The 23386-nt window shown below is 41.3% G+C and overlaps 2 protein-coding genes across 2 annotated transcripts; both read right to left on the reverse strand.

Moving 5' to 3' along the window:
* On the reverse strand, positions 1-9865 carry bmi1a (BMI1 proto-oncogene, polycomb ring finger a). Its single transcript, XM_006794665.2, has 10 exons — positions 9491-9865; positions 5702-5837; positions 5359-5455; positions 4879-4934; positions 4271-4318; positions 4009-4117; positions 3386-3425; positions 3007-3105; positions 2752-2832; positions 1-1407 (listed from the first exon to the last, which is right to left on the reverse strand). The coding sequence occupies exons 2-10, from the start codon at positions 5811-5813 to the stop codon at positions 1039-1041; spliced, it is 1011 nt and encodes a 336-aa protein (XP_006794728.2). The 5' UTR covers positions 5814-5837; positions 9491-9865; the 3' UTR covers positions 1-1038.
* Positions 9866-11101: 1236 nt separating this feature from the next.
* commd3 (COMM domain containing 3) lies at positions 11102-15186 on the reverse strand. The gene is made up of 8 exons (XM_006794664.3): positions 15001-15186; positions 14035-14146; positions 12895-12958; positions 12745-12779; positions 12118-12178; positions 11982-12038; positions 11798-11851; positions 11102-11269 (listed from the first exon to the last, which is right to left on the reverse strand). The coding sequence occupies exons 1-8, from the start codon at positions 15137-15139 to the stop codon at positions 11210-11212; spliced, it is 582 nt and encodes a 193-aa protein (XP_006794727.2). The 5' UTR covers positions 15140-15186; the 3' UTR covers positions 11102-11209.
* Positions 15187-23386: the final 8200 nt, after the last annotated feature.

The raw sequence follows: 23386 nt of genomic DNA on the forward strand, positions 1-23386 counted from the left end.
TTTAGATGTTTTATACTGTGCAACAGTAACAATACAATAACTTGTCCATACAATCGAGCGATACAAATACGGAAAGAAAAAAACACAGGAAAAAAAAAACAAAAAACAAACAAAGAGACATCAAAACATCTGTCGTTGAGCATGAAATGAAGCTGAAGAGGAGCCCAAGTCATCCCCACGGAATAAAGGGGAATAAGAGAATAACATCGCCGCTGATTAAATATGCATTTTGCTTCTATTTACACACGGATTCTCTAAAACGGAGCGTTAAAGACGTGGAGGACGAGCAATCCGAGTCCACTGCAGTTACAAGAAACGTTTTTCTTCTTCCAGTAAAAAGTAAAGTCGATTCTTCTTCCGTAGGTTTTTTTCACCCTACAGCCCTGTACAAACTTTTTGTTTTCTCCTTTCATTGGTACAAGGTGTGCCTGGACACTTCTTTAAAAAAAGAAAAGAAAAAAAACGTCCAAAATTACACTCGTGGGACAAACAAGCGAACCTTCTCTGAGACCAAAAAAAATAAAAAATAAAATAAGTGGCGCTACCATGAGCATGCATGTTTAAAGTTTCCACCCCACACGCACATGAAGTAATCATGATAAACACTTTTAATTTGAAAGACGTGAAAACAGGAACAGAAGAGTCACCTTCAGTCACTTCAGGAAAATAAAGATGCAGCTTTTTCTTTCAAAAAAAAGTACATGTTTGTCCTTCTCCATTCTTCCAAACTTCCTTTTCCCCTCCTCCTTCACCCTCGACATCTCGTTTTCGTTTTAAAATTCCCACGCCGCTTTTCCTTTCTTCTTTCTTTCTTTTTTATTTTATTTTGAAATGTCTCCGATTCCACTACTTTAAACTTACAGATGACGCCATAATATTGAGAACAACAAATGGAGAGAGAGAGAGAGAGAGAGAGAGAGAGAGCGAGAGAGAGAGAACATTGTCTACACAATGTAACTACGTTGGCATGAAAACAGTATTAGCTGAGCGGGTGTCTGGCGTTGGCTGGTCTGGTCCGGCACTGCATGGAGCCCCGCGTCATCCGGATGAGGTCGACGAGCCGTTCAGAGAAACCTTTCGGGGTTTACCGCCGTTGCCGCCGCAGAACTGGGTGAAGGGTCGGCTAGGGCTCGGGGCTGTGGCGGTGGGAGTCCCGTTGACTGTGCAGCCGCCGCTGCTGTTGTTGTTGCTGTTGCCGTGCGGGTGCGGGGACTGCGCAGGCGTGCCGGGGCTAGGCAGAGACGAGGACGTGGACGGAGCCCCGGCTGGACTTCCGGCTTTGTCGCTGGCAGAGTCGCTCTCCTGCCCGGATCTGCTCGCGCTGTTCTGTCCTTCCTGCTGCGCGTGGCTCACCTTCATCTTCTTACAGTTGGGTCGGACTCGGTACTTCAGCGGCAGCGGGCCGTTCTGCGGAAGAGGAGAAGAAGTTATTAAAACATTAAAACTTAAACTGTAAATGGGTTTGGCGCCATTTTTAGGAACTTTATTCGGTTTTTATTTTTTATTTTTTTAATTTAATTAGTTACTCAACTAACCCTGAAGTGACCAAGCGGGGTCATCTAACCTATTTTATTCGTAAAAAAGCCGTAAAAACTAATTTATTAATCGGTTTCTTCTACAACTTTTTAAATTTGTTTTTTTTTTTTTTTAAGGAATTGGTTCATTTATTTGCAAAAAAACTTGGAAACATATGTGGGGGTCATTTACTTTTTAATCCCAAATTTCCATTTTTAATCACTGCTCTATAGAGATCAAGATCCAGTCATGTCCTGGCGTACATTCAGTTTGATAACCAGACCAGAAAGTAGCAAGTTTTGTTATAAACTTGCTACTTTCAACTCAGTAACCCAGATACATCTAAAGCGGTTAGTTTCAGAGGCCACATATGGCATAAAGATCTTGTGCCCTTTGTTGCCCCTCCCCCCTTTTTGCATACACATGATAGAAAACCATAACTAATTGCAGAATGTCCCTAATACACACACACACACACACACACACATACATACATATATTTGTGTGTGTGTGTATATATATATATATATATATATATATGGGGCAACATAAAATTGAATAATGTTCAAAGTACATATTATTTCAGGTTGAGTACAAAAACATGATACCATACAAATTCGAATATAGCCATGTCCATGGTTATGTATGTGTTCATTTGACTAAAATCTTAAATGGAAACTGATCGTAAATTTTAAAAGTTTTTAATATTGTAAATATGATTTTTTTTTTATTATTTATTTAAATTTTGGCATCTTTAACAACATGTATGAACAAAAACCCTCTTTCTCGAACAGCTTCCCCATTTGGAGATTTTGTGTTTTTGAAGACTAAAATAAACAAGCAGAAAAATATATATATTTAACTGACCGCACACTATACAACACCAGCTACAACAAAGTGATAAAAGCCTATATATAACAATATACAAAAACTTCAATGTAATGATAAAATAATATTTTAAAAGCTCAGCAATCAAAACGTAAGTATCTATTCTATTTATGTCTCAAGGGGAAATTTTAAAAGTACCTAATTTTGTTGATATTACATTTATTTTTAAAAATAAATTGTGATTAAATACATTAACTGACACCGAGGGAGATGGTTTTATTTAACAAAGAAAATATTATTAATAGACTGCAACTCATTAATTGCAGTGTATTAATCACATGTTGAGATAAAAAAAAAAAAACCAAAAAAAACTTAGCCTGTCTAAAAATGTGCAAAAATATTTCTTACCCTTCTCCAAGTATAGATATATGCTATATCCATTAGCGTGTAGTAATCTTTCAGAGGTTCATCTTCATACATGACTTCAACCTTAAGAGGAAAAAAAAGGGGGGTTATTTTTTATATTTTTTGTCTTTTTTGTTTTTTTGCAAAAACCTTTTGTAAGAGGAAATCATTAAATATGTAAATAAGATCTCTCAGTTCTTTGTGATACATTTATAGTAAGTATCTCTGAAAATAAATAAATAATTAAACTAAACAGACCTGGTAGGTGTTTGGGATGTCCATTTTGCTGCGCAGAAACTTTCTCAGATGCATAACTGTCATAGCTGCTGGACACTGCAAGTACCTCTTGTTAGCCAACTGCAGATAAAACACATTATAACAAAAATAAATAAATACATATGGATATACATACTTGTGGAACAAAACATTTATACACAATGACTAGAATCTACACACAGGCTGGTCCACCTTAAAAGCAGCAAAAACAACCTTTACCACTGGAGAGAAAATAATTATAATTGTTTGTCTCCACACATGTTCGATTATCCCTTATTCTAAGGCTGTTTTAATCCTAAAGTGTTAGCAAAGATGAAAAAAATGACAGAAACAAAAATGTGGCTAAATCAACGTGCGATACCTGATCTTTCGACTGCTTGTCCTCCACTGCTCCTCCCAGTCTGTGCGCCAAAAACAGAGGAAAAACATTAGTAACTTTCCAGCATATGTATAACTCTAAAACTAAATCATACAGAGTTAGCAACAGAATTCAAATTTTGAAAGATTATTTTAAAAAAAATTCTTTTTAAACATACTATGTTTCATGCAGTACTTTTTTGTGAAGTATTACTGAAGTCAAGTATTTTGGCAAATTCCAAACATTAGAATAAACTTAAAATAAAGTCTTTAATAATATTATTTTATAATGACTGCAAAGGCAGCTAAAATTTACACACTATTAAAAAAAGAATTAATTAAAAGGCATTTGAATACAAAAACCAAAATCTGTCATATTATACGCATGATCCTATTTCTGTTCATTACATCACACTGTGGGTAGGACATGTCGTATTTTGATCTACAAAACATGGTACCAGCGTCAGTTAAGCTGGTTTTGATGATTCTAGAGCAGACTGATAATGTCGGCTATAGTGGAGCAATATCTGTAAGCGTATCATAAGAGAAACCTCTATAAATATTAGATTTTGTAGTCTTTTAGGAACAACTATTTTCCATTTCCACGTATTTTTAATACAAGCGTACCTGCTTTGATCAAAGAACTCAATAGAGAGGCTGATGATCTCATCGTCTGTAATAATTCTCTTGTCCTCATCTGCTACCTCTCCACGATCTTCATTTGTTCCATTAGACGCTATAGAAACACACACATGCACGGCTGGATGTGAGGGCAGGTTTATATGTTGCGTTTACAGCACAGCAGACTCTCTGAAGTGGAAAATATTTTGCCAAAAGAAAAAAGGAAGAAGAAAGAAAGAAAGAAAAGAACATTTTCTTTCTGACTCACCATCTACTGGGTGCTCTGCATAAAAGTCTCTTCTCCTCTTCATCTCATCTGAAGACATTCAGAAAGGCGTGTTATTACCAATCCATTCACTTTCACTTCCCACTATTACCTTATTTCAGAAACCATGTGCCAGAGTTCTCAGCGCCCTTAATATTGTGACTTCCAGGAATAAATATTTGTCGAAACACAAGAAAAGCTGGATTAAAACTGTGGCATCGATGTGAGAATTCATGGAAATAATGATTTGATTCTCCTACATTTCTGTCTTACAGATGGGTGATATGAGACTGTTTTGCTTGAACCTGCCTCAGCTTGTTTTAATGAACTTCTAGTGCTCGCAGCAAGAAAAGCAGACAGATTTGATGACCATAACACTCGGCGTCATCCCAATTCAACACACCTCTGCACTTTACAACAAATAATTAACTGTCAAGCTGAAACTTCAAGTTTTTCAATGCAAAGCTTTCCACTACACAACATACACACCATATCCAAATGCAATTACATATACCCTCATCAGTAATGTTCATTTATTCTTATTTTAATGTACTGGCAGAGACAAATTTACGTGCAAAAGTCAGACTGAACAGTAAAAATGCGACTCTTACTTTTGAAGAGGCCGGGGACCAGTTTGTACACAATGTCCTGTAAAGTTTTGTCAGACCTAAAAAGAGAGAGAGAGGAAAAGAAACTTCAGTCAAGTATTTAAAACCAATTCTTGTCTGAAAAAATAAGACCAGTACTCATCGCTGTGGAAAACCTCAAACATGTCATGTCGCCTACACGCCTACATGTGTTTCTCATGTCTGAATGTTTAAATCAGAGGCTGATTCAGCTGTTTAGTGGGGAACCCACAAAGGGAAGGAAACCAAAAACAAGTAATGTATTCGCTTAAGATTGCAAAGGCAGAAAATATATGTTCTATACTGTTTAAAAAGAACAGAAAAATCATATTTAAGGGGTTAAATTCAAGCCATCGGGCGTCACTAAACTTTTAGAACCAAATTTATATGGGCCCCGAAAAAGGTAACAATAACAACGGGGGCAGCTAAGCAAAATGCAGAGAGCCTGGTAAGCACAGTTCTCACCTAATGTTGAGCAGTGGCTTGGTTTTGTGCACTTGTACATCACAGATGGGACAGTATTTGCTGGTTTCCAGATAGCGCACAATGCACATCTTGCAAACTGCAAAACACAGAAGAAAAAAAACTGTTAATGTCTGATGAGATCTGAAAGCATTTCCTGAGGAGCCAAATTTAGTTTAAAAGAGAGCAAGAGCAAGAAATACATTTTGCAACACTGAAAAAAAGAAGACTGGGAATGTTTAAATTGAATCCAACATATCTCACATTTAGCAGCTTCGGGTGATATGAACTGATTTTGACCCATAAAAAAAATTTAATGAAATTAAATTAGACGAGTTTTGCTCACATGAATGAAGACATTCGATGATGGTGGTTGCATCTATGAAGTATCCTCCACACAGGACGCACATGAGGTGAGGGTTGAGCTCGGTAATCTTTATCCTGGTCGTCCGATGCATGTTGAGAGGAAGGAACAACAATCCCTGCGCGCAGAAGGAGGACAGGTCAAAACAAAAGCACGCAGAGGTTTGTCAACGCACGGCGGACCATTTGGACGAGGCTGCTGTTTGCTCGGACTGTAATAAAGCAACATCAACCTTTTTGTCGATCCAGACATAACCAGAGGGAAAGATGTTCGTTGGCAGATTTACAGGCAGCGGCGAAATGCGGCGAATAATCATAAATCAATCACTTCCGCTGAGATCGATGGAGCCGTGCGCTCCCCACTTCCCTTCGCCTTAGCTCAGCATCTTTAATGACATAGTAGGGGCAGCAGCGATCGAGCTTTGAGGAACCAAATCCGGATCCAAATCTGAGGCATGGCACGGGAATATTGACCTCCCGCAACTTCAGATTTGCGCGCAGTTTTAAAAACATGGATGGTTTAAACTCTAAGCGAAATCGAAAACGGTTTAAACCAAGAGCGCAAATGTGGGGGTAAAAACGAAAACCTATGCGAGACAATGTGAAAAATTAAATAAATCAGACCCAGCTAGCACCGAAACCTTTAGTTAAGTGGGTAAACCCCTTACTGGGTTGCCATGTTCTGTGGGGTTTGGCGAATTTTGCCAATATTAGTGGGCTAATATCGTCCACACGGGCGCACCGGGGTGACTGGGTGAAAGTGTTTGTTTGTTTGTTTGTGTGTGTGTGCAGGGGGTGGGTAATATGAGGCACCCACTCACTGCGTCAGGTGTGCCACACAAGCCACGGGGAAACCTGGGCGTTTCTATGGCAACCCCGTTTGCTTTTTTAGCCCACATGGCTCGTCGCCAGTGACCAGAACGACAGGATGTCTAAACAAAAACAACACGGCGAGCCGTGCCGGTGTGCAGAGTGGGAACGAGGAAGGACAGAGTCTCCGAGTCCCTCCGTGCACACACACACAGCCGCTGGGCTGCCAGGCTGCCGACAGCACGGCTGCCATTTTGTGGAGGAAAAAAAGAAGCATGTATCGGTTCAACGGGCTGCGGGGTTTCCTTCTAACGGGGGCAAATGAAGCCCACCCCGAGGTGTTTACACGAGCTTTATGTATCTGAGAGCCAGACACAGAGGAGCGTACGAGTCCGACCGGGAGAGAGAGAGAGAGATCTCAGCTTTATTTTGATTCGCTTTGCGCTTTTTTCATTAACACCGCGCAGCACCAATATGGCCAGACGCCAGCGACTGCGCCGAAGTTGAGGCGCACGCTGGGTCATTACAAACCATTTATTCTGCGCCATTTCCAGTTCAAGCACCGCACAGTCCATGTATCAAACACGAATGTCGAATGTAGGCTACACTCTGTGCTCGAGTGCATTTCAACAAAAAAAAAAAAAAAAGCGAGGGCGGTAGAGTAAAGTCACCAGATGCCAAAGGATCCCGGTCTTCAGATTTTTATCCGGTAGTTACGATCCGGTGGGCAAATTGGTCTCGAAAAAGATGACCAGTCTGGCGCACTTTTTTGGTTTTTAAAGTTGGACTTGTAACAATTATCGCGGCTGGGTGCTGTCAACTTTTATTTTTATTTTAAATTTAATGCAATCATTAAAAGTCTATCCGGGGTAAAGAGTGAATATGAGGGGGTGACCCCTCTTTAAACGCTGGATGAGAGCCAGCCTGCCCAGCTCGGAACCCACACTGTTACTTTATGGAGCCACAGTCGGCACCATGCCCGAGTCCCGGCCGCTTTTCAATGCTTCAACCGACCTCTCCTTGGCCGCCTGTGAACAGACCACTGCGGGCAAGTTTGGACAGCAAATCGGTTCAAAGGATGCCTCACACACGGATAATGATGGATAATGCCTACATATATGCAGGGAGCCTGTTGCGCCATTAATCGATTGGCTGGTGTTTGGACAACTGCTTTCCCCTCTGCCAGGGTGTGTGTGTGTGTGACCTGCCTGCTCACTTTATAAGACTTCAAGTCAGGTCAGCCAAGAAATCCAAAATAAAGTTAATACGCTTTGGGAACGAATATTGCTGAATGGCCAAAAATCAAACAATACAGTCTGGATTCAGTTGGGAATACGCTGAATGCAGAGGTTTGTGCACAACACGGGCTTTCCTCTTCCTTTTTCTTTTCTTTTTTTTTTTTTTACTGATAATTTGGCTTAAGCTGTAGCTGGTGCTGACAGCAGGCCATCAATTATTTCTCCACAACTAGTACATCTTAAATTCTTTCAAACAAGACACGTTAAATTGGAGATTTCCATCGGTTTCTGTAGTGACCCGTAAAAACCGTGCTAACCTAATTTATTCCCAGACGAGACCAGTTCCTCTTGTAAAGCGTTCACCTCTTACATGTAGATCAACAGCAGCTGGAAATAACCCAATTAAAAAAAAAACTGGGATGGCAAAAAGAAAAGAAGGAGAAGAAACACATCAGCCGCTGTGAGTTCATTTAGAAAACCGTGGCTTAAATAGCTCCTGATTAGAACTGACCACAGGACTAAAACGTATCAAAGGAATTGCGTTTATTCCGTGTAAATGCCTCCCTACTCAGTGGATGTACTCCATCCAGTCTGCTGGGCTACATGATCGCTCATATTCACACACATGCGAGCCTGTCAACCTGCAAAAACCAAGCGGGTGGTGGTGGAGTGTGTGTTTCGGGGGGATAGATTCATTTAACCCATTATAAGTGCACACAAGGTCTACACCAGCGTTCATGGGTAAAATGATAATTTTTTACCCCCCCTCGCTCTCTACAGAGGAAACACTAGCTTGCGCCCATCACCAGACTGGGAGCTACAGTGTGCGCCAACACATAGACCATATAAAGGTGGGAATTATTGCGATCCATAATGAGCTTTTAATTGTCAAACAAACAGTCTGTGTTGGCTACAGCTCATGTGAATTTAAGTGGAATTACCAGAGCTTCAGACTGCCTGGAGAGACACAGCCACTCCTTTGTAGTCGCCAATTTTTTTTCTCTCTCCCCCTTCTTAATTTCCTCTTTAAAAAATAATAATAATAACCATCCTTCCCACTCAGGACAAGCATACACCAAAACGTAAACAGCCAGTTGTAGTCCGTATACGCGTTTAACGACAATCCAGTGTTTACAAAGCAGCCGTCATGAAACATTTATGCTCGGTGGAAACGGTTTGCCTCCCTGGCACGTTCACGGGAGCGATCCAAGTTAAGTTAATAAATCCAACATCCGGTCACGTTCACCGAAAACCAACCTGCCACCCAATTCCCATCACCCCAAAGATCCAAACTCTATAAAATGAAGACTCTACGTGGAAACACGAACGCACGGGGACCGTTTGAAGCACTTGCTGCTCCTCGCATCGCAGCCAACACAGCCTGGTTCGCCTCGGGTCTCCCACTTTACATAAATCCCAACGACGCAATGCAAACCCGAACCGTGACCAACTTATACGGACGCGTAACTGAACGATAGGAGAAGCAGGAGCGAATGTGCCCGACCCTTAATTGGCGTTTATAGCCGAGCGGGGAACATCTTTTGCTGGGGGGAAAAAAGTGGTGCGCAGACCCACACACGGAGCTCCACGTCGGTGATCGCTGCAGCCACCGTTGAAAGCTCCACATCCACCGCTGGACGTAGCGGGGGGAAAACACAAAGACACAAAGCCCAAACCTCGCCCTTTCGCCCCGTTAGTTAGAGACGATATCGAAGGAGACGTACCTGAAGGTTCGGCCGGGAATCGGTGGGCACCGAGGCGAGTAGACAATGAAAGTTGGGAGGCGATCAGCAGAAAATGAATAGGAGTAGAGCCGCCATCTTGAAGCAGGCTGCAGACGCTGTCAGTGGCGGAGAGCGCACGGCGGACTGGAGCGCATTTCAGATGTGCGAATAAAAACTCCCCGTTTCCTCGGCGATTGCGCGGCGTGTGCGTGTCCAACAGACGCCTTCAAAGAGATCCCGGTCCTTCGGCTCCGGCTCGGAAAGCTTCCCACTTCGGCACCGATAACTTTGCCTCCAAAATATCCGCTTCGCCCCCCAGTAAAACGCAGCAGTGTGTGTGTGCTCCGTGGAAACTGACACCGTCCCCAAAATGGCTTGTAGTTCGACCGCCCCGCTCTGGTCACGTGGTCTGGTTGCTTAAGGGTGCCTAGAAATTACTGTCGGTGTATGCTGTTTCTACTGATCCACGTATGTGCAAAGTAGCAAAGACGTGAAGGGAAAAAAGGCTGATTTACACGCGATGGGCACGTTTTTAACAAACATATCTTTATTTTAGCGGTTTGTGCCTTTTTCTCGACCTGAAACGACATCGAGAAGCTGCTTAAGGGCGCTCACAAATTACTGTCGGTCTATTCTGGTCATTTTTTTAAGTGTGACGCATGATTTAAAATAACACACGGTGCACATCCATGCAGCTTGGGTCGCTTTTCAGCACGACGAGGCTCAATATGTCCTGATGGGTATCCAAAATTTAAAAGAAAAGAAAGAAAGAGAAGGGCACAATGGTTGGAGCAGGCAGATGTAGAAAGTAGACTATCGGTGCGCGTGTGCTGCTGCTCTTATTTTTGACATAAGAGAGAGGGCACCTCTTATGTCAAAAATAAGAGCAGCAGCACACGCGCTCGCACAACTTCGTGTCGTTTTGACCAGCAAACGCATCAAAGTCTATTGAGGTACCAAGTGGCTGTCTTATTAATCTATCCAGCTCATTGCTTTGAAGATCCCACGCACTTGGTGGAAAATATGCCAATATGACAAATGGCCCTGGTGTCAAACCTTTGTCACAGTCTGTCCTGACATGCTGTGCAAAAAAAGAAGAAGAAGAAGAAGAATAAACTTCCACACTTGATGAATTGGAGCCTTAACCCTCCGCTGAAAACGATGGCATCTCGGATGTTTACGGAATCCGAGCCGCCGTGCTGCTTCAACTGAGGAGCTTTGAACTTTTCAAGCTGAGGTGGACGCAAAAAAGCTCGGGGAGCTTTATTTTTGTTTGTTTGTTTTGTTTTTTAGTGAATGGACTAAAATTCTTATGACGCAAGAAAGCCGTAGATCTCTGATAATAGCCTTTTACAAATAGTGATCTCAAGAAAGGCTGGGCTGAAACTCTTGTGGTAACAAATACTTCGAGAGAAAGAAAGAAAAAAGACACCGCTGTCGTGTAGCTATGTCAGAAATCCTACACAAGCTGTTTAAACAACGCGAGGGTGTAGTTTCTTTACTGTACACACGTTCAAATTAATCTTTTAATAAAATATTTTTCCAATCCTAAAGGGGAAGTTCTTGGGAGACGTGTAACACCAAAATCCTGAAATCAGTCAAAAAACAAAGAAGATTTTATTTATTTTATTTTTCTTTCAAATACATTTGTTGGGTTGATAACACTCAAACGTGACACATCAGTGGCAGGTATAAAGGGGACGAAAGTGGACACAAGCTTCACATCTGACTGGCTTTCTCCATAGTCTTGGCAGCGTCTTTCAACTTCCCCACCAAATCCTGAAAAGGCAGACACCGATCAACATTTATCCATTTGTATAAAAAGATATATTATTTATGCACAATGATTAGACTAATTTCCGACTTTAGATTCAGGCTGAAGATGACTGAGGGCTTGCATTCATCCAGTCATTACAGAGCCGCTGATATCAGCAGGTCTGTGATTTTATAAAAGGCACTACTGATGTTTCCACGATAATTACAAAACATTTTAAACCTTTTTCAAGTCTGTTCATTATTTTCTGTTAAAGTGAGCTGCAGTAAAGGATGGATCGTAGCGCTTCTGTCTCAATCAAAATCAGAATCCGTGAAGAAAAAATAGCTACCGCATGGACATAATATTACAATTTCCCACGTTGACTTTTTTCCTGAAAGATCCACACCCCTTTCGATAAGGAGAGCTACCACAGAGCAATAAGTTCCGTGGTTAGAGTGTTTAGGACTGCTAATAAATGTGACTGTAGTGCGTAATGGCACAGGTACGACGCAATTGCGAGACAATTATCCACCCCAAGAGTTTTCCTCTACCTGGAGCTGCTCCACTGTGCAAGTAAAGTTGATGTCCTCTGAGGATCCTTCATTCTAAAAAATAATGATAATAAATAAAGGAAGGAAGAAAGAAGGAGCAAACATAAGCGTCCTGTTACCCATTGAAATATACCAGACTTTATATAAATGCTGGAAAGTAGAAGAGTAAAGCTGCGGCTGTTACCTCAGTGTTCAGTGATATCAAATAGAAAGAATCGTTGATTTTATCCACCTGCCCGTTCTGTGGGAGAAGCAACATTTTAGAAACACACAACAAATGATATACCGCTAACAGACAGAAATTAGTCTCGCGATCTCACCTTCATGTGGTACTCCAGGCGCCACGAAGCGTCGGTAATGTGAGGTAGACCCCTTCCTATGCTATAAGAGAAAGAAAGGAGAGACTGAGTCATCTTTGCTTCTGTAGAAAATATTGCCCATTCATTCGGCGAGGAGGCAGAGAATTAATGATATGACCAAAACTCTTAAAAAACTCTTAAAGTTGCCGTGCGTCACAGGAGTTTTACGCATCAGGTGATTTTCTGCAGTTAAATCCGTTTGCATATATGGCGGCTCTTCTACAAAAAGCTGTTTGTTAGCACGTCATAAATCCACATTTACAAGTCAGTTAATCTTGGCGCGGAGAAGCTTAAATACCGACTAGAACAACAGCTCGCCTCCTCTTCATCCCACGTTAGCACATCCGTTCCAGACCTCGAATATCCAGTTTTCAACGTGTCAAATCATTCGGTTAATAATTGTGCAAATTTGCGAGTCGAGTTTTACCAAAACAATTAAGTAATTATTAAATAATAAATAAACAAACAAAGCCTAGGCAATAGTAGGCTGTGACGGCATCCCCAGAGAGCGAAGCAAACACCTTAAAATAATACGACCCCACAAATCTCTTAAGCACTGCCAGCTCGGACCACGCAGCGATGCCTTACCTTGCTAAAAGACACTCCAGATCTTTTTTATGTTTCTGCAAAACAAAACAAAACAAAAAGGCACCAATTAGCTGCTGGCAAGTCTGCCAAAAAAAACAAAAGGAAAAAAAAGGATGAGATAAATGCGTCCTAGTTTGGAATGTAGGCTACCTGGTATGCACTGTAGAATATTTCTGTTCTGTCTGCGCTGAATGTGAGCTCTTCAAGGCTGGAACTGAACGGAGAAGACAATACTTTAAAACGCAGCTGGTTCCCAGAAAGGAAGTCCACTTAGACAGCTTTACATAAAGCAGCAGGGAGTTCATATGGAGATAGCAGAATTGCATGCATTCCCTTCGTCATCCAATTCTAAGGAACAATTAGTTTAGTTCAGCTTGTTGCACAAGTGAGCAGACTTTGAAAACCGACTTGCCTTCAGTTAAGACTGTGGAGAAGCAATGAGTAAAATATTATTATTAATAATAATAATAATAACAGTAATAATAATATAATAATATAATAGAAATCTAAAGCGTTTGCAGCTTTAAACTAACGCTTGCTTGTTCGGGGCATGCCTACAGTTTATCCTCTACACCTTGAACATCCAACACCACTTGGATCAAGTGGGAAAAAAATCTTCAGCTGAAAAAAATACACAAAACAAAGAGGAAAAAAAATGCTACATATGAGAAACTCGTGAGATTTATAAATAATACCACAGATCCAAGTATAACAGTGTAACTACATTATCAATTTGCTGGAGACATTATGGCTCCACTGGCAGCTTGCAAGCTCCTTCATACCTACTCCAAGATGAGAATAACTAAGTCCTGCTACACGAACAGAACATCCCATCTAGCTTCAGAACTTCAACGGATGCTTTACTAAAACCCCGAGTTGCTTTGTTCTGCAGTAATTATACATAAAGACCACACTTAAAAGTCCCCTTGGAGGTGGATTCTGGAAGTATTGTCTCCTTGCATATTGTTAGAGGCATGAAAACAGCGTGGTTTTGGCTCAACGTCATGAAATGACCTGCTTATAAATAGTGCGCTACTTCAGGTGCTTCGCTTTGAAAGGGTTAGGTTTGAGGTCAGGGTCAAACAAGGCGACACACACACACACAAAGAAAACAAAAGAAAGTGTTGGCAGTGTAGGCTACAGGATCCATCTGTATCATAAGGACAGGCTGTTACGTGTGTTATGGGAGGGAGACTCTCATGCGGGCAACAGATAAGGTTGTTTGTGTCCAATTATAACCACCACCTGCACACAGGGTGTACAGTAAATGCTCTGTGTGCCGTCTCGTACCTTATCGTGGACTGGTCTGCGTTTTGTTTGACCGCCTCCAGTATGAAGGTGACGGCAGCTGTGTGGCTCTGCTTCAGCAGGATTTGGTCTATCTGCTTAAACTCGGGCTGATCTGAAATGACAAAAAAAAGAAAGACGGAATGAGGAATGCTGCTGTTACAACATTCTTACTGGGCGGAACAGAGACGCCAATTCGTGTACGTCTGATGCAGGGTCCATATACTTTGGTTTCTCCACACTGACGCGCAGAATGGAAATCATTGATAATTTGCATGTGAATGGGACCCCCTGTGCTGCATCAGCCTGGGGTGGGGTGGAGGGGGTGGGGGGTCCTTTGTTTGTTTGTCTAGTGAGTACTTCACTTTCTAAATAATTCCGCCGTAAAAATGAGTTTGGGTGTCGCAGAGGTTAGACGACACATGGCCTGTAAAAACAGCTGAAGCAGCTGTGATGAAACTAGAACCTAGTCTGCTGTCATTTTGCATCATTTATATTTACAAGACAAATTCGAGCCGATTAACAGCATCAGCATGCAGGGCGCTTCGCCGGTCTGCTAAGAGCGATTACAGCCGTCAATCGGATGTGTGTCCGAGATCAGATCGGACTAATAGAGTCTAAAATGACCATCGTGGTCTTTCTAATACTCCGAGCGGACTTGATGCCAGTTTAAATGACAAAAGGGATCCCGAGTGGCCGTGTGTGATTGTGCGACTGCTGCTGAATGCAAAGCAGGCAGCTCGAAAAGACTCGGATCGCTTTAAAGCAGCTCATGGGCGGAAGGCGGCCACTCGGACTCGTGAAATGTCTTAAAATAAACGCAGGAATCCGTCGGGTAAATTCGCAGCGCGCAGCAGAGCCGTAAAAATCCGCAAACACCAACTACTCCGCCGCACGCTCACACCCGGAGAGAAACCGGAAGCAACCGCGGAGACAAAAGCAGCGGCGCGCGGAGAGGCAGCAGCTCACCGAGGACTGTGGGGTCGCCGTGAGAGGAGAGCAGACTCCGGAAAGACACGTCCACCAGCACCTGGAAGCTGCCGTGGTCGAAGACGGACTGGTCTGCTAAAGACTGTAGCCCTCTCTGCACAGACTCAGACAACTCCATTTTGCAAAAGGGTGACCCACGACATCAAACCACGTGACGGATCAGCTGATGTGGAGAAGCAGAGGGCTGTGGGAGGTTATAGGGAGAGAGAGGCAGACTCGGGGCTGCTGAATGGGGAAGACACCACAGCGTATTGTGGATCTCCGAGAAGACGTTCATTCATTTATTGTATTAATCTAGGTTTGTTGTTTAATTGTGCGATTCATCACTGCTGTTTTATCCTCCAGCCGGATCAGTGATATACAGAACAGCGAAAGAATAAATAAATAAAAACATCTGCGACCCCCAAGCTTTTCCATTGTCGGTACCACGGATAAGTTTAAACGCTTTGCCATACAGGTTTATTTAGATTTGTACCCTATATCCAGTGTAATCATCCCCATAGCTCGTTTCTGACTGTGGGATTTACCGGGTTACAGTTGTCCCCGGTATTAACTAGACCTCCAAGTATTCACACATACCATGAGCAATATTATCCACAAGGGTTTAGCAGCGATTACACTGACACTGGGATATTGGGTTTATGACTTGCTGCCGGTCAGTATTGCTCAGTTATTTAGCCAGATACACAAAGTACGGGGCGGGAGTCTGTGGTGAAGTGCAACACACGGTAGGTTAAAAAAAAGTTTTTTAGGTCATATCCTCCCGAGAAAAGAAGAAAAAATAAGCTTTCCATTAAACTTGTTTGTAATTTCCTGCTACCCAAACACATGAGATATCAATGGAAAGCCCAGGATGCCCCCTATTTAGTAAATCAGGACTTAGTAGGGTAGCTCAAATAAGTCAAAATTATATGTAGACCAGAAACAAATGTCCATTATAGAGGACATAAATAAATAGGCTGGTTCTAGGGAGGATATAGATCATGTAAGGGAGATAAGGGTGTGGGTGTGGGGGTGAGATTAAGCATTTCTAGTTTAGATAGCAGAGACGTGGATCGTGTCAGATGATGTGCAACATTATCAACAACAAATGTGACACTTCGTACAGCTGTGCTACAGTATGACTTTGCATGCTGTGCAGTCTAGCCGTCAGAGCGAAGACACCCCCACTCCTTCATCATAACTCTGTCTGTATTGTATTAGTTCTCGTGTCTAATCTATTAATTGAGAACGAGCACAATGCCACCGTCTTCCACCCTCTGAGGTCGGGACGGACCAGGATGAGCAGATGCGATCGTGGGCGACTTATTGAGGTGTGGACTGTGTAATATTGTCATTGTATTATCAAATCAGATTACACCGCACTAATTATTGCTATATATATCAAGGTACATACTTTTATTCGTTTACTCATTCAGCGGTTTCCAGGATCTTTTTTTTTTTTTTTTTTTTTGCACAACTTTACAGTTATCTAAAGCAACGATCTGATTTGCACAGCTGGGTTCTCATGCTAAATCTAATATACACATCCAGATAAACAGATGAAACGAGGGTCTTTTTACGCCTTCGAGACGTGCATGGGCATCTTCACCCACTTCGCATTTGAGCTGGCATTACGCATTTCTTTTTGGGGCAGTTACTCTACACAGCTCATATTTGCTCCCCGGTGCTCGCCAAAGCATTTCGGTCAGGGCGTTTAGTATTTATTACATGTGACGTCGCTCTTTTTTTGCGCGTGTCGGAAACTTCCTCGCTCAAGCCTCGAGGCAGTCATGAGGTGAGCCGTAAATAGGTCAAATTTCCAATGGTTAAATTTCCATTATGAGCCTTAAATATGTGGAGTCGGTGCGTAACGCAGTCCAGGCTTGGAATCCAATGAAAAGTATAAATCTACCACAAACTGAAAAGAAAAGAAATTCACTTTTGCACATGGAAACTAGAAATCAGCGAGCACTTGACTTCTTATTGGCTACTCTTTATTCTTCTTGACTTGGAGTTTGCCCCCTCGAGCTGTCTGTTCCATCTTTGTGCAGCTCGGATGCTTAAACTTTTATTTTATGACTTCCTGCAGTAATTAAAAATATATCAAATCCACTTATAGTTGTCAATTGTTGTCTGTCGGTGGTTGCATAAATTGCGACTCTAATTTTAGACAGCATCGCATCCTCTCAGCGAGACCGTGGTCTGCCTGCCGTTCATTATCTAGGAATGCTCTGGACTGCGGTCTATTGCTCGGCCACACACGCTGCAGCTATCGGAGTGACCTCTGACTCTGCGCTTTGTCCAAAGTCCATTTTGGCTCCGGGTCGGGTTGTGAAATAGATTAGCCTTCACTCCCTCAGTGCCGCCGTGCTTTTTCCTCCAAGATAGGTCTCAGTGCGATTTCTCCAACCTCCTGCTCCAACTTTGGTTGGGAATCTGCGTCACGAGCCTGACGTCAAACATTCGCAATTTCCCGGCCATACATTGCGCGATTAATATTTTTAGACATGTACAGTTTAATACTTCGCATAATGTGGTTTACAAGCAGTTTCTAATTCCTTCAAAATAAAAGTCTAGCTAAAAATTAAATATGAATAAAAATATTCGGTCTCATGAATATTACTTAATCATAAGTTTTGTTTTTTCTCTTTAACCCTTTATTTTGCCTGATCTGTTTAACATACAAACAAACCGTGAACCACAAGCGTGCCCTTTTTATTCTGCGTCATTGTGGCTGTTAAATGCGCAACTCAACGGACAGTTTCTCTTAACCTTTACCATCCTTGACACTGCTGATGAAGTTGTTTCATTTTATATATATATATATATATATATATATATATATATATATATATATATATATATATATATATATATATATATATAAACAACCTCTTTAACAATGACACATAACCTACAAACACATCCCAGCTTTTTGTGTTTTTAAATGTCAAAGGGAAGTTTTGTATCTGCACTGTAATCGATTCCGCTTTGTTCCTCTTTTCGTTATTAACCCATAGTTGACTGAGGGCCAGTGAAGTCAAATGATCTCATTGTTTAACCCATAATTCCCCCTCACTGTCTGTCTTTACATAAAAAACAAACTATAAACATCCCCTTTAAGAAGAGGCCGGGGTAACGTGACCTTAGAGAATGTGTCAACACCAAGGCATTCCCAGAACCAGCTTGTTAGGAGAACACATGGTCACACACCGTCACTGTATTTATTTCTGTTGTAATAAAGCCCAAAACGAGGTCTGACGTAAGCATGGAGTTAGAACTTGTAACTTGTAACCTGCTATTCAGATGTGTTTCTGCAGACTCTGGTCTGGATTGACAGCGTGCATACATTTTATTATTTTTTGATGCATTCGGTCATTTCTTTCCACAACCGCATATTCTCCTCTTAGCCAATTATTAAGCACACAAATCAAGAAAACTGCCTACCATCGTTCCTGTGACGTTGTCTACATTTGCTGTCTTCACTCTTGAAGACTATTTGTTTTGTTTGGCCTGTGGCTTTTTACCGCGTGAACGAGCTATATGTAAACAGAGAAGGCTTCCCTACCTTAATCACCTTCTTCTCTTACATGGAAGCACATTCATAACACACTACTCTGGGAGACTCGCAATGGCTCATGGAAGCAAGGTTCATTTGAGACAACTTTCACTAAGGATTGCTTTACATATCTTGATATTTTATTCAGAAGCTTTTCTTAATTTTTTTCGTGGTGCATGCTCAGTCATCCAGGTAAGGAAATCCCAAAAAGTAGATTTCAGATGAACAGAATCTACTTTTTTGGGATTTCTGAAATGTTATTTCTGTGTCAGCGATGGGTCATGTTGCAGCAGACCGGATAAACTGCTGCAGGGAACTGCACTGCGAGAGGAGTAAACAAAATCATGGACTTTTGTAACTCTGTGGGAGGATGTTCAAATCATTGCGATGCCAACGGCAGCTGTTTAATACAGACGATAGTCGAGACTCATTGTGCGGATGAAGTAGACATTGTTTGATTGTAAAGTTCAATGTTCTAGAGAGTCTTTGTGCTAAAATAATGATTTGTTAGAAAGCGAAGTGGAACTTCTATGCTGAATTAACACTAACGAAAGGAACAACAACAACAACAACAAACTTTATTTATATAGCACATTTAAAAACCAGTGGTGTACCAAAGTGCTTAACATGCAAGAGAGTAGGATGAAGTAACAGGAGTCATTTACAAGCATCCGTGCTGATCTTGCCTGAGCTCATTTTTTGCAAAGGGAGGCAGCACAGTGCAGTAAATATTCTTTTGTTAAATTTTAGTTACCTGCTTTATTGCAAAACTGGTAATAACTCTCTGTGTGCTCACATAAGCAGGGTAAAGTTCAATTATTCTTTTCAACAATTAAATTTATACACTAATGGTAACACAACACTGCTGATAAAAGACAAAACTGCTCATGAAAGAAGCAGAGGAAGTAGAAGTCTAATGGTTTTCAGTGAGCAGCTCCTTCAAACGGGCTGATCTTCCTGTTTTTTCTACACTGACCAGTTTTATTACTCCCAAAATGTAAATTAATTACAGAGCTCATAAAAGTGCTGAATCTTTGTGTTAATTATCACTAATTATCCCTGCCAAGCACAAACACACACAGAGAGTTGAGATCTTATTATAGAAAAGCCAGAAGCAAAGGGGGAGAAAAGGTGAAGGGGAGCTGATATTAACACTTTTTTTTCCTCCAAAAGACTGAAATTAACTAAATTGTGAGCTGTTGATTTTTTGAGTTGTTGCTGGTTTAGCTGTTGCCTGTCCTTTTTTTAAAGTTTCCAGTCTGGCCAAATATCATATGGAGCTGAATTAAACAGGATTCCTTTAAAATCCTAAAATACAGACACGTGTGGCGGGTTCTCATCATGCAGTAAAGCTTTAAACATGAGCAGAAATCTTACTGAAACACAACCTGAACTTTACAAATCCAGGAGTTTATATAGCAAAACTATTCAGGGCTAGAGCAGGTTACTTGTGGCCTGATTTTAGACAAAACTGTCAGCGCATGCTTGGCCTGACTTTCATGTCTAAAGGTTAGAGAATAAATCCAGTCTGTATGTGTGTTGCCTGAGCGTGGATGCTGGTAACTAAGACAAACTGAGAGTAATATAAATGTATTTCAGAATATGCTGAACTGATTTTTTTCTTTTCTTGTCTTTTACTTAAGAAGAGACACTTCCAGCACCCTCCATTTGTTCTGTTTCCCTAATGCTCAAACAAGATCAACGCTCATGGACATCTGACTGTTATTATCCACACTGTGAGTAATAACAAGCAGGGTTAGTGAGATAGATATCTCTCTAGATTTGTGGTGTTCTTAAATTGTCTGACTTATTTACAGCTCTCACATGCAGAGCAAAACCCACAGATTCCACTGAGTGTGCCTTCAAAGTGTAAAAGATTGTGCAAAGGTTTAAAATGATAGTAAACCCTATTTTAAAAAGAGAGACTTTACAACAAACTAAAGCAAGCTGCTGTTAGCTTCACTGATAAATTGGTGCTTAAACTGTGCACAAATATAATCTGTGAGCTTACAGGCACAAACTAAAATATTTGACATATTCTAGCAAAAACAAGAAGAAGAAGAAGAAGAAAGGAAGCTAAAACTAAAAAGCGCACATTTATGTGCAGAGTAAGATCAGTGAGAAAGTTCTCATATCCTGGAACAAAACATCAAACAATCATTTCAAACTGTTTCAATGGGATTAATACATGTTTAGTTTTAATACATTTTTTTCTTTATATTTATTTTTTAGAAGTGGCAATTTGAGATTGAACCAAAGTTGGTAATCTATCATCAAACCAAAAGCTCACATCTTTAAAATACAGTCATTTATTGAACTTTTTCCCCCTTACAGTCTTTTCTTTTTTGTGAGTTAAAAATGTAAGTAAACCTGATCACTCATTAGCTAAAATCAATGTAATAAAATAAAATAGCAAAGAACTTTATGAAAGCATTCAAGTGAAACGAATGAAACTTTAACGGGGGAAAAAAAAGCACCTATGCATTTTCGCACATTGATTCCTTGCATTTTTCCAGCTCCAAATGAGAAATTTTTTAACTTCAATTAAACATGGAGGAGCATGAAACCACAACTCCCAAATAACCGCCTCCGGGGTCAGGACCTCGGTGTAACAATGAGGCCCCTATGCGAATAAAGAATAAGTCCGAGCAGGCTGACTGTGATTCATATCTATCGCTTTTATTGTAAAACTGTAAACTGATTCCAAACCCAAACATTGCATCACTTAACCATTGTTCCCGGGAGAAAAGAAAAAAAAAGAAAAGAAAAGAAAAGAAAAGAAAAGAAAAGAAAAGAAAAGAAAAGAAAAGAAAAGAAAAGAAAAGAAAGTGATTTCTCTGTCAGACTCTCGCCTTCATGTTCTACGATCAGAAACACAGGAGCGAGCTGCACGTCCCCGACCTGGTCCTGTTAAACAAACAAACAGCGCAGCGCAACTGAGGTGTATATAAATATATAAGCATATTCAAAAGGTAATTTTTTAAAGGCAGCTGCTTATTTGGATGAAAATTGCTTTCAGGGAAACACAACAGGTCTCGAAGCGTAGCCACGAGTGCGCCTGTGTGCGTACGTGACAGAGGCAGAGAGCAAGCGAACAGAAGAAGCAGATTTCTGTGTAGTGACTCTGCCCCCTGTTGGAAAAAAAGCGCCCCCCCCCCCCCCCTCCTCATTTTCTTCTGCCTCCCTGCGCCTGCTTCTCTTATAGAGTATGGCAGATCTTTTAGTGAATCTCACAAGTATTTTTTAAGAAAAAGCGATAAATAAATAAATAAATAAATAAATAAATAAATAAATAAATAACCAAAGCAGCAGATTGGCTGAATTAAATGTGCGAATATGTGATTCATCCCAATTCCAGGATGTGCGAGGAAAGCAAAGAAGCGGGACCCATATAGAATCTGTAATTAACGTCTCGCCGTTAAGCAGCTCATTAACTGAGTTATACATAAAGCTAATTTAATTAGCGTCGCGGGCAGCCTATAGTCTCCACTTTATTGAATCATTCTGCTGCCTAATCCATCAGATACGCCGGTGGAAAAGAAATCAGAAAGAGTCTCGGATGCGCCCTCCTGATGATAATATGATCATCTCCGCAGGACAGAAGACCCCTCCGCCCCCCTCCACCTCCCTTGACACACACCTCCCACCCTGCTTCCACCCCAGAGTTCAACATGGGGTCAGTGTCTTGCTCAAGGACACTTCAGCAGCGGCTCGATGCGACGACACCCTGAATTTAAAGTGTCGCGATCTCACCTCGGCTGTGTTTGTTTCATGTGTTTTTTAAGCGTCGCGAAGACTTCTGTATAAAATACCAAGGTGGTGGAAATCAGTTGACTAACAAAGAGCACGCGCGCACGGTGGCACGCGCCTCATCGCCGCTTGGTGGCACTGGTGTGGTTTCTCTCTCTCTCTCTGTCTCTCTCTCTCTCTCTCTCTCTCTCCTGTGGGGAGCTTATAGGGGAATCATCTGAGAGGAACAAAGAAAGGAGGGAGACAAGAGGGGGGAGGCTCTCTCTCTTTCTCTCTCTCCCCCTGTGTGTGTGTGAGAGAGAGAGGGAAAAGAGGAGGGCTGGTGGTGGTGGTGTGGGGGTCTCCCAGGACATATATGGAAATTTGAACGGCTCACATTCGCCAGAGCGCGCATGGCTGCTCCGATTCACCATCGCGCACCATCACCACCACCATCACCTACCTACCGTTAAGACTTTGGGGCGCGGGCCCGAAACCCCCCTCATGTAACGGTGATTAGAGCTCCGTGATGATTTCCTGCCAGTCCACAGAAGAATACGGGCTACATCTACAGCTTGAAATAAGCTTGGCTGGAGCTCCGTGTGCGACAATAAAAGCTCAATGTGACTGCAATTATGCTCCTTTAAACCTGCCTGTCACACTAACAACATGGCAGACCAACATGTGGTTGAGGGGGTATTAAATGCAAATATCCTCTCACGTAAAACTCAATAACAGGGCTCAAAGTCTTTAACCTGCGGGTCACCCTTACATAGCGTACTTTATTTTATTTTATTTTATTTTATTTTATTTTATTTTATTTTATTTACATTTAGGATATGCTTCAACACACAGGGTATATATTTTAAATAAATTAATAATCAAGTACCCTATTAAAAATTTATTATTATTATTATTATTATTATTATTATTATTATTATTATTATTATTATTATTAAATGTTGCAATTCACCCACTTTTAATGTAACCATTGATACTTTAAAAATTAAAAATTATATATTTTATATATTTTTAAAATTGTATATTAAAACACATCTGTCTAGCCCGGTTTATTATTATTATTATTATTATTAT

This window comes from Neolamprologus brichardi, chromosome 9 (genome assembly GCF_056152115.1).
Source record: "Neolamprologus brichardi isolate AB-2024 chromosome 9, ASM5615211v1, whole genome shotgun sequence".
Taxonomy (NCBI): Eukaryota; Metazoa; Chordata; class Actinopteri; order Cichliformes; family Cichlidae; genus Neolamprologus; species Neolamprologus brichardi.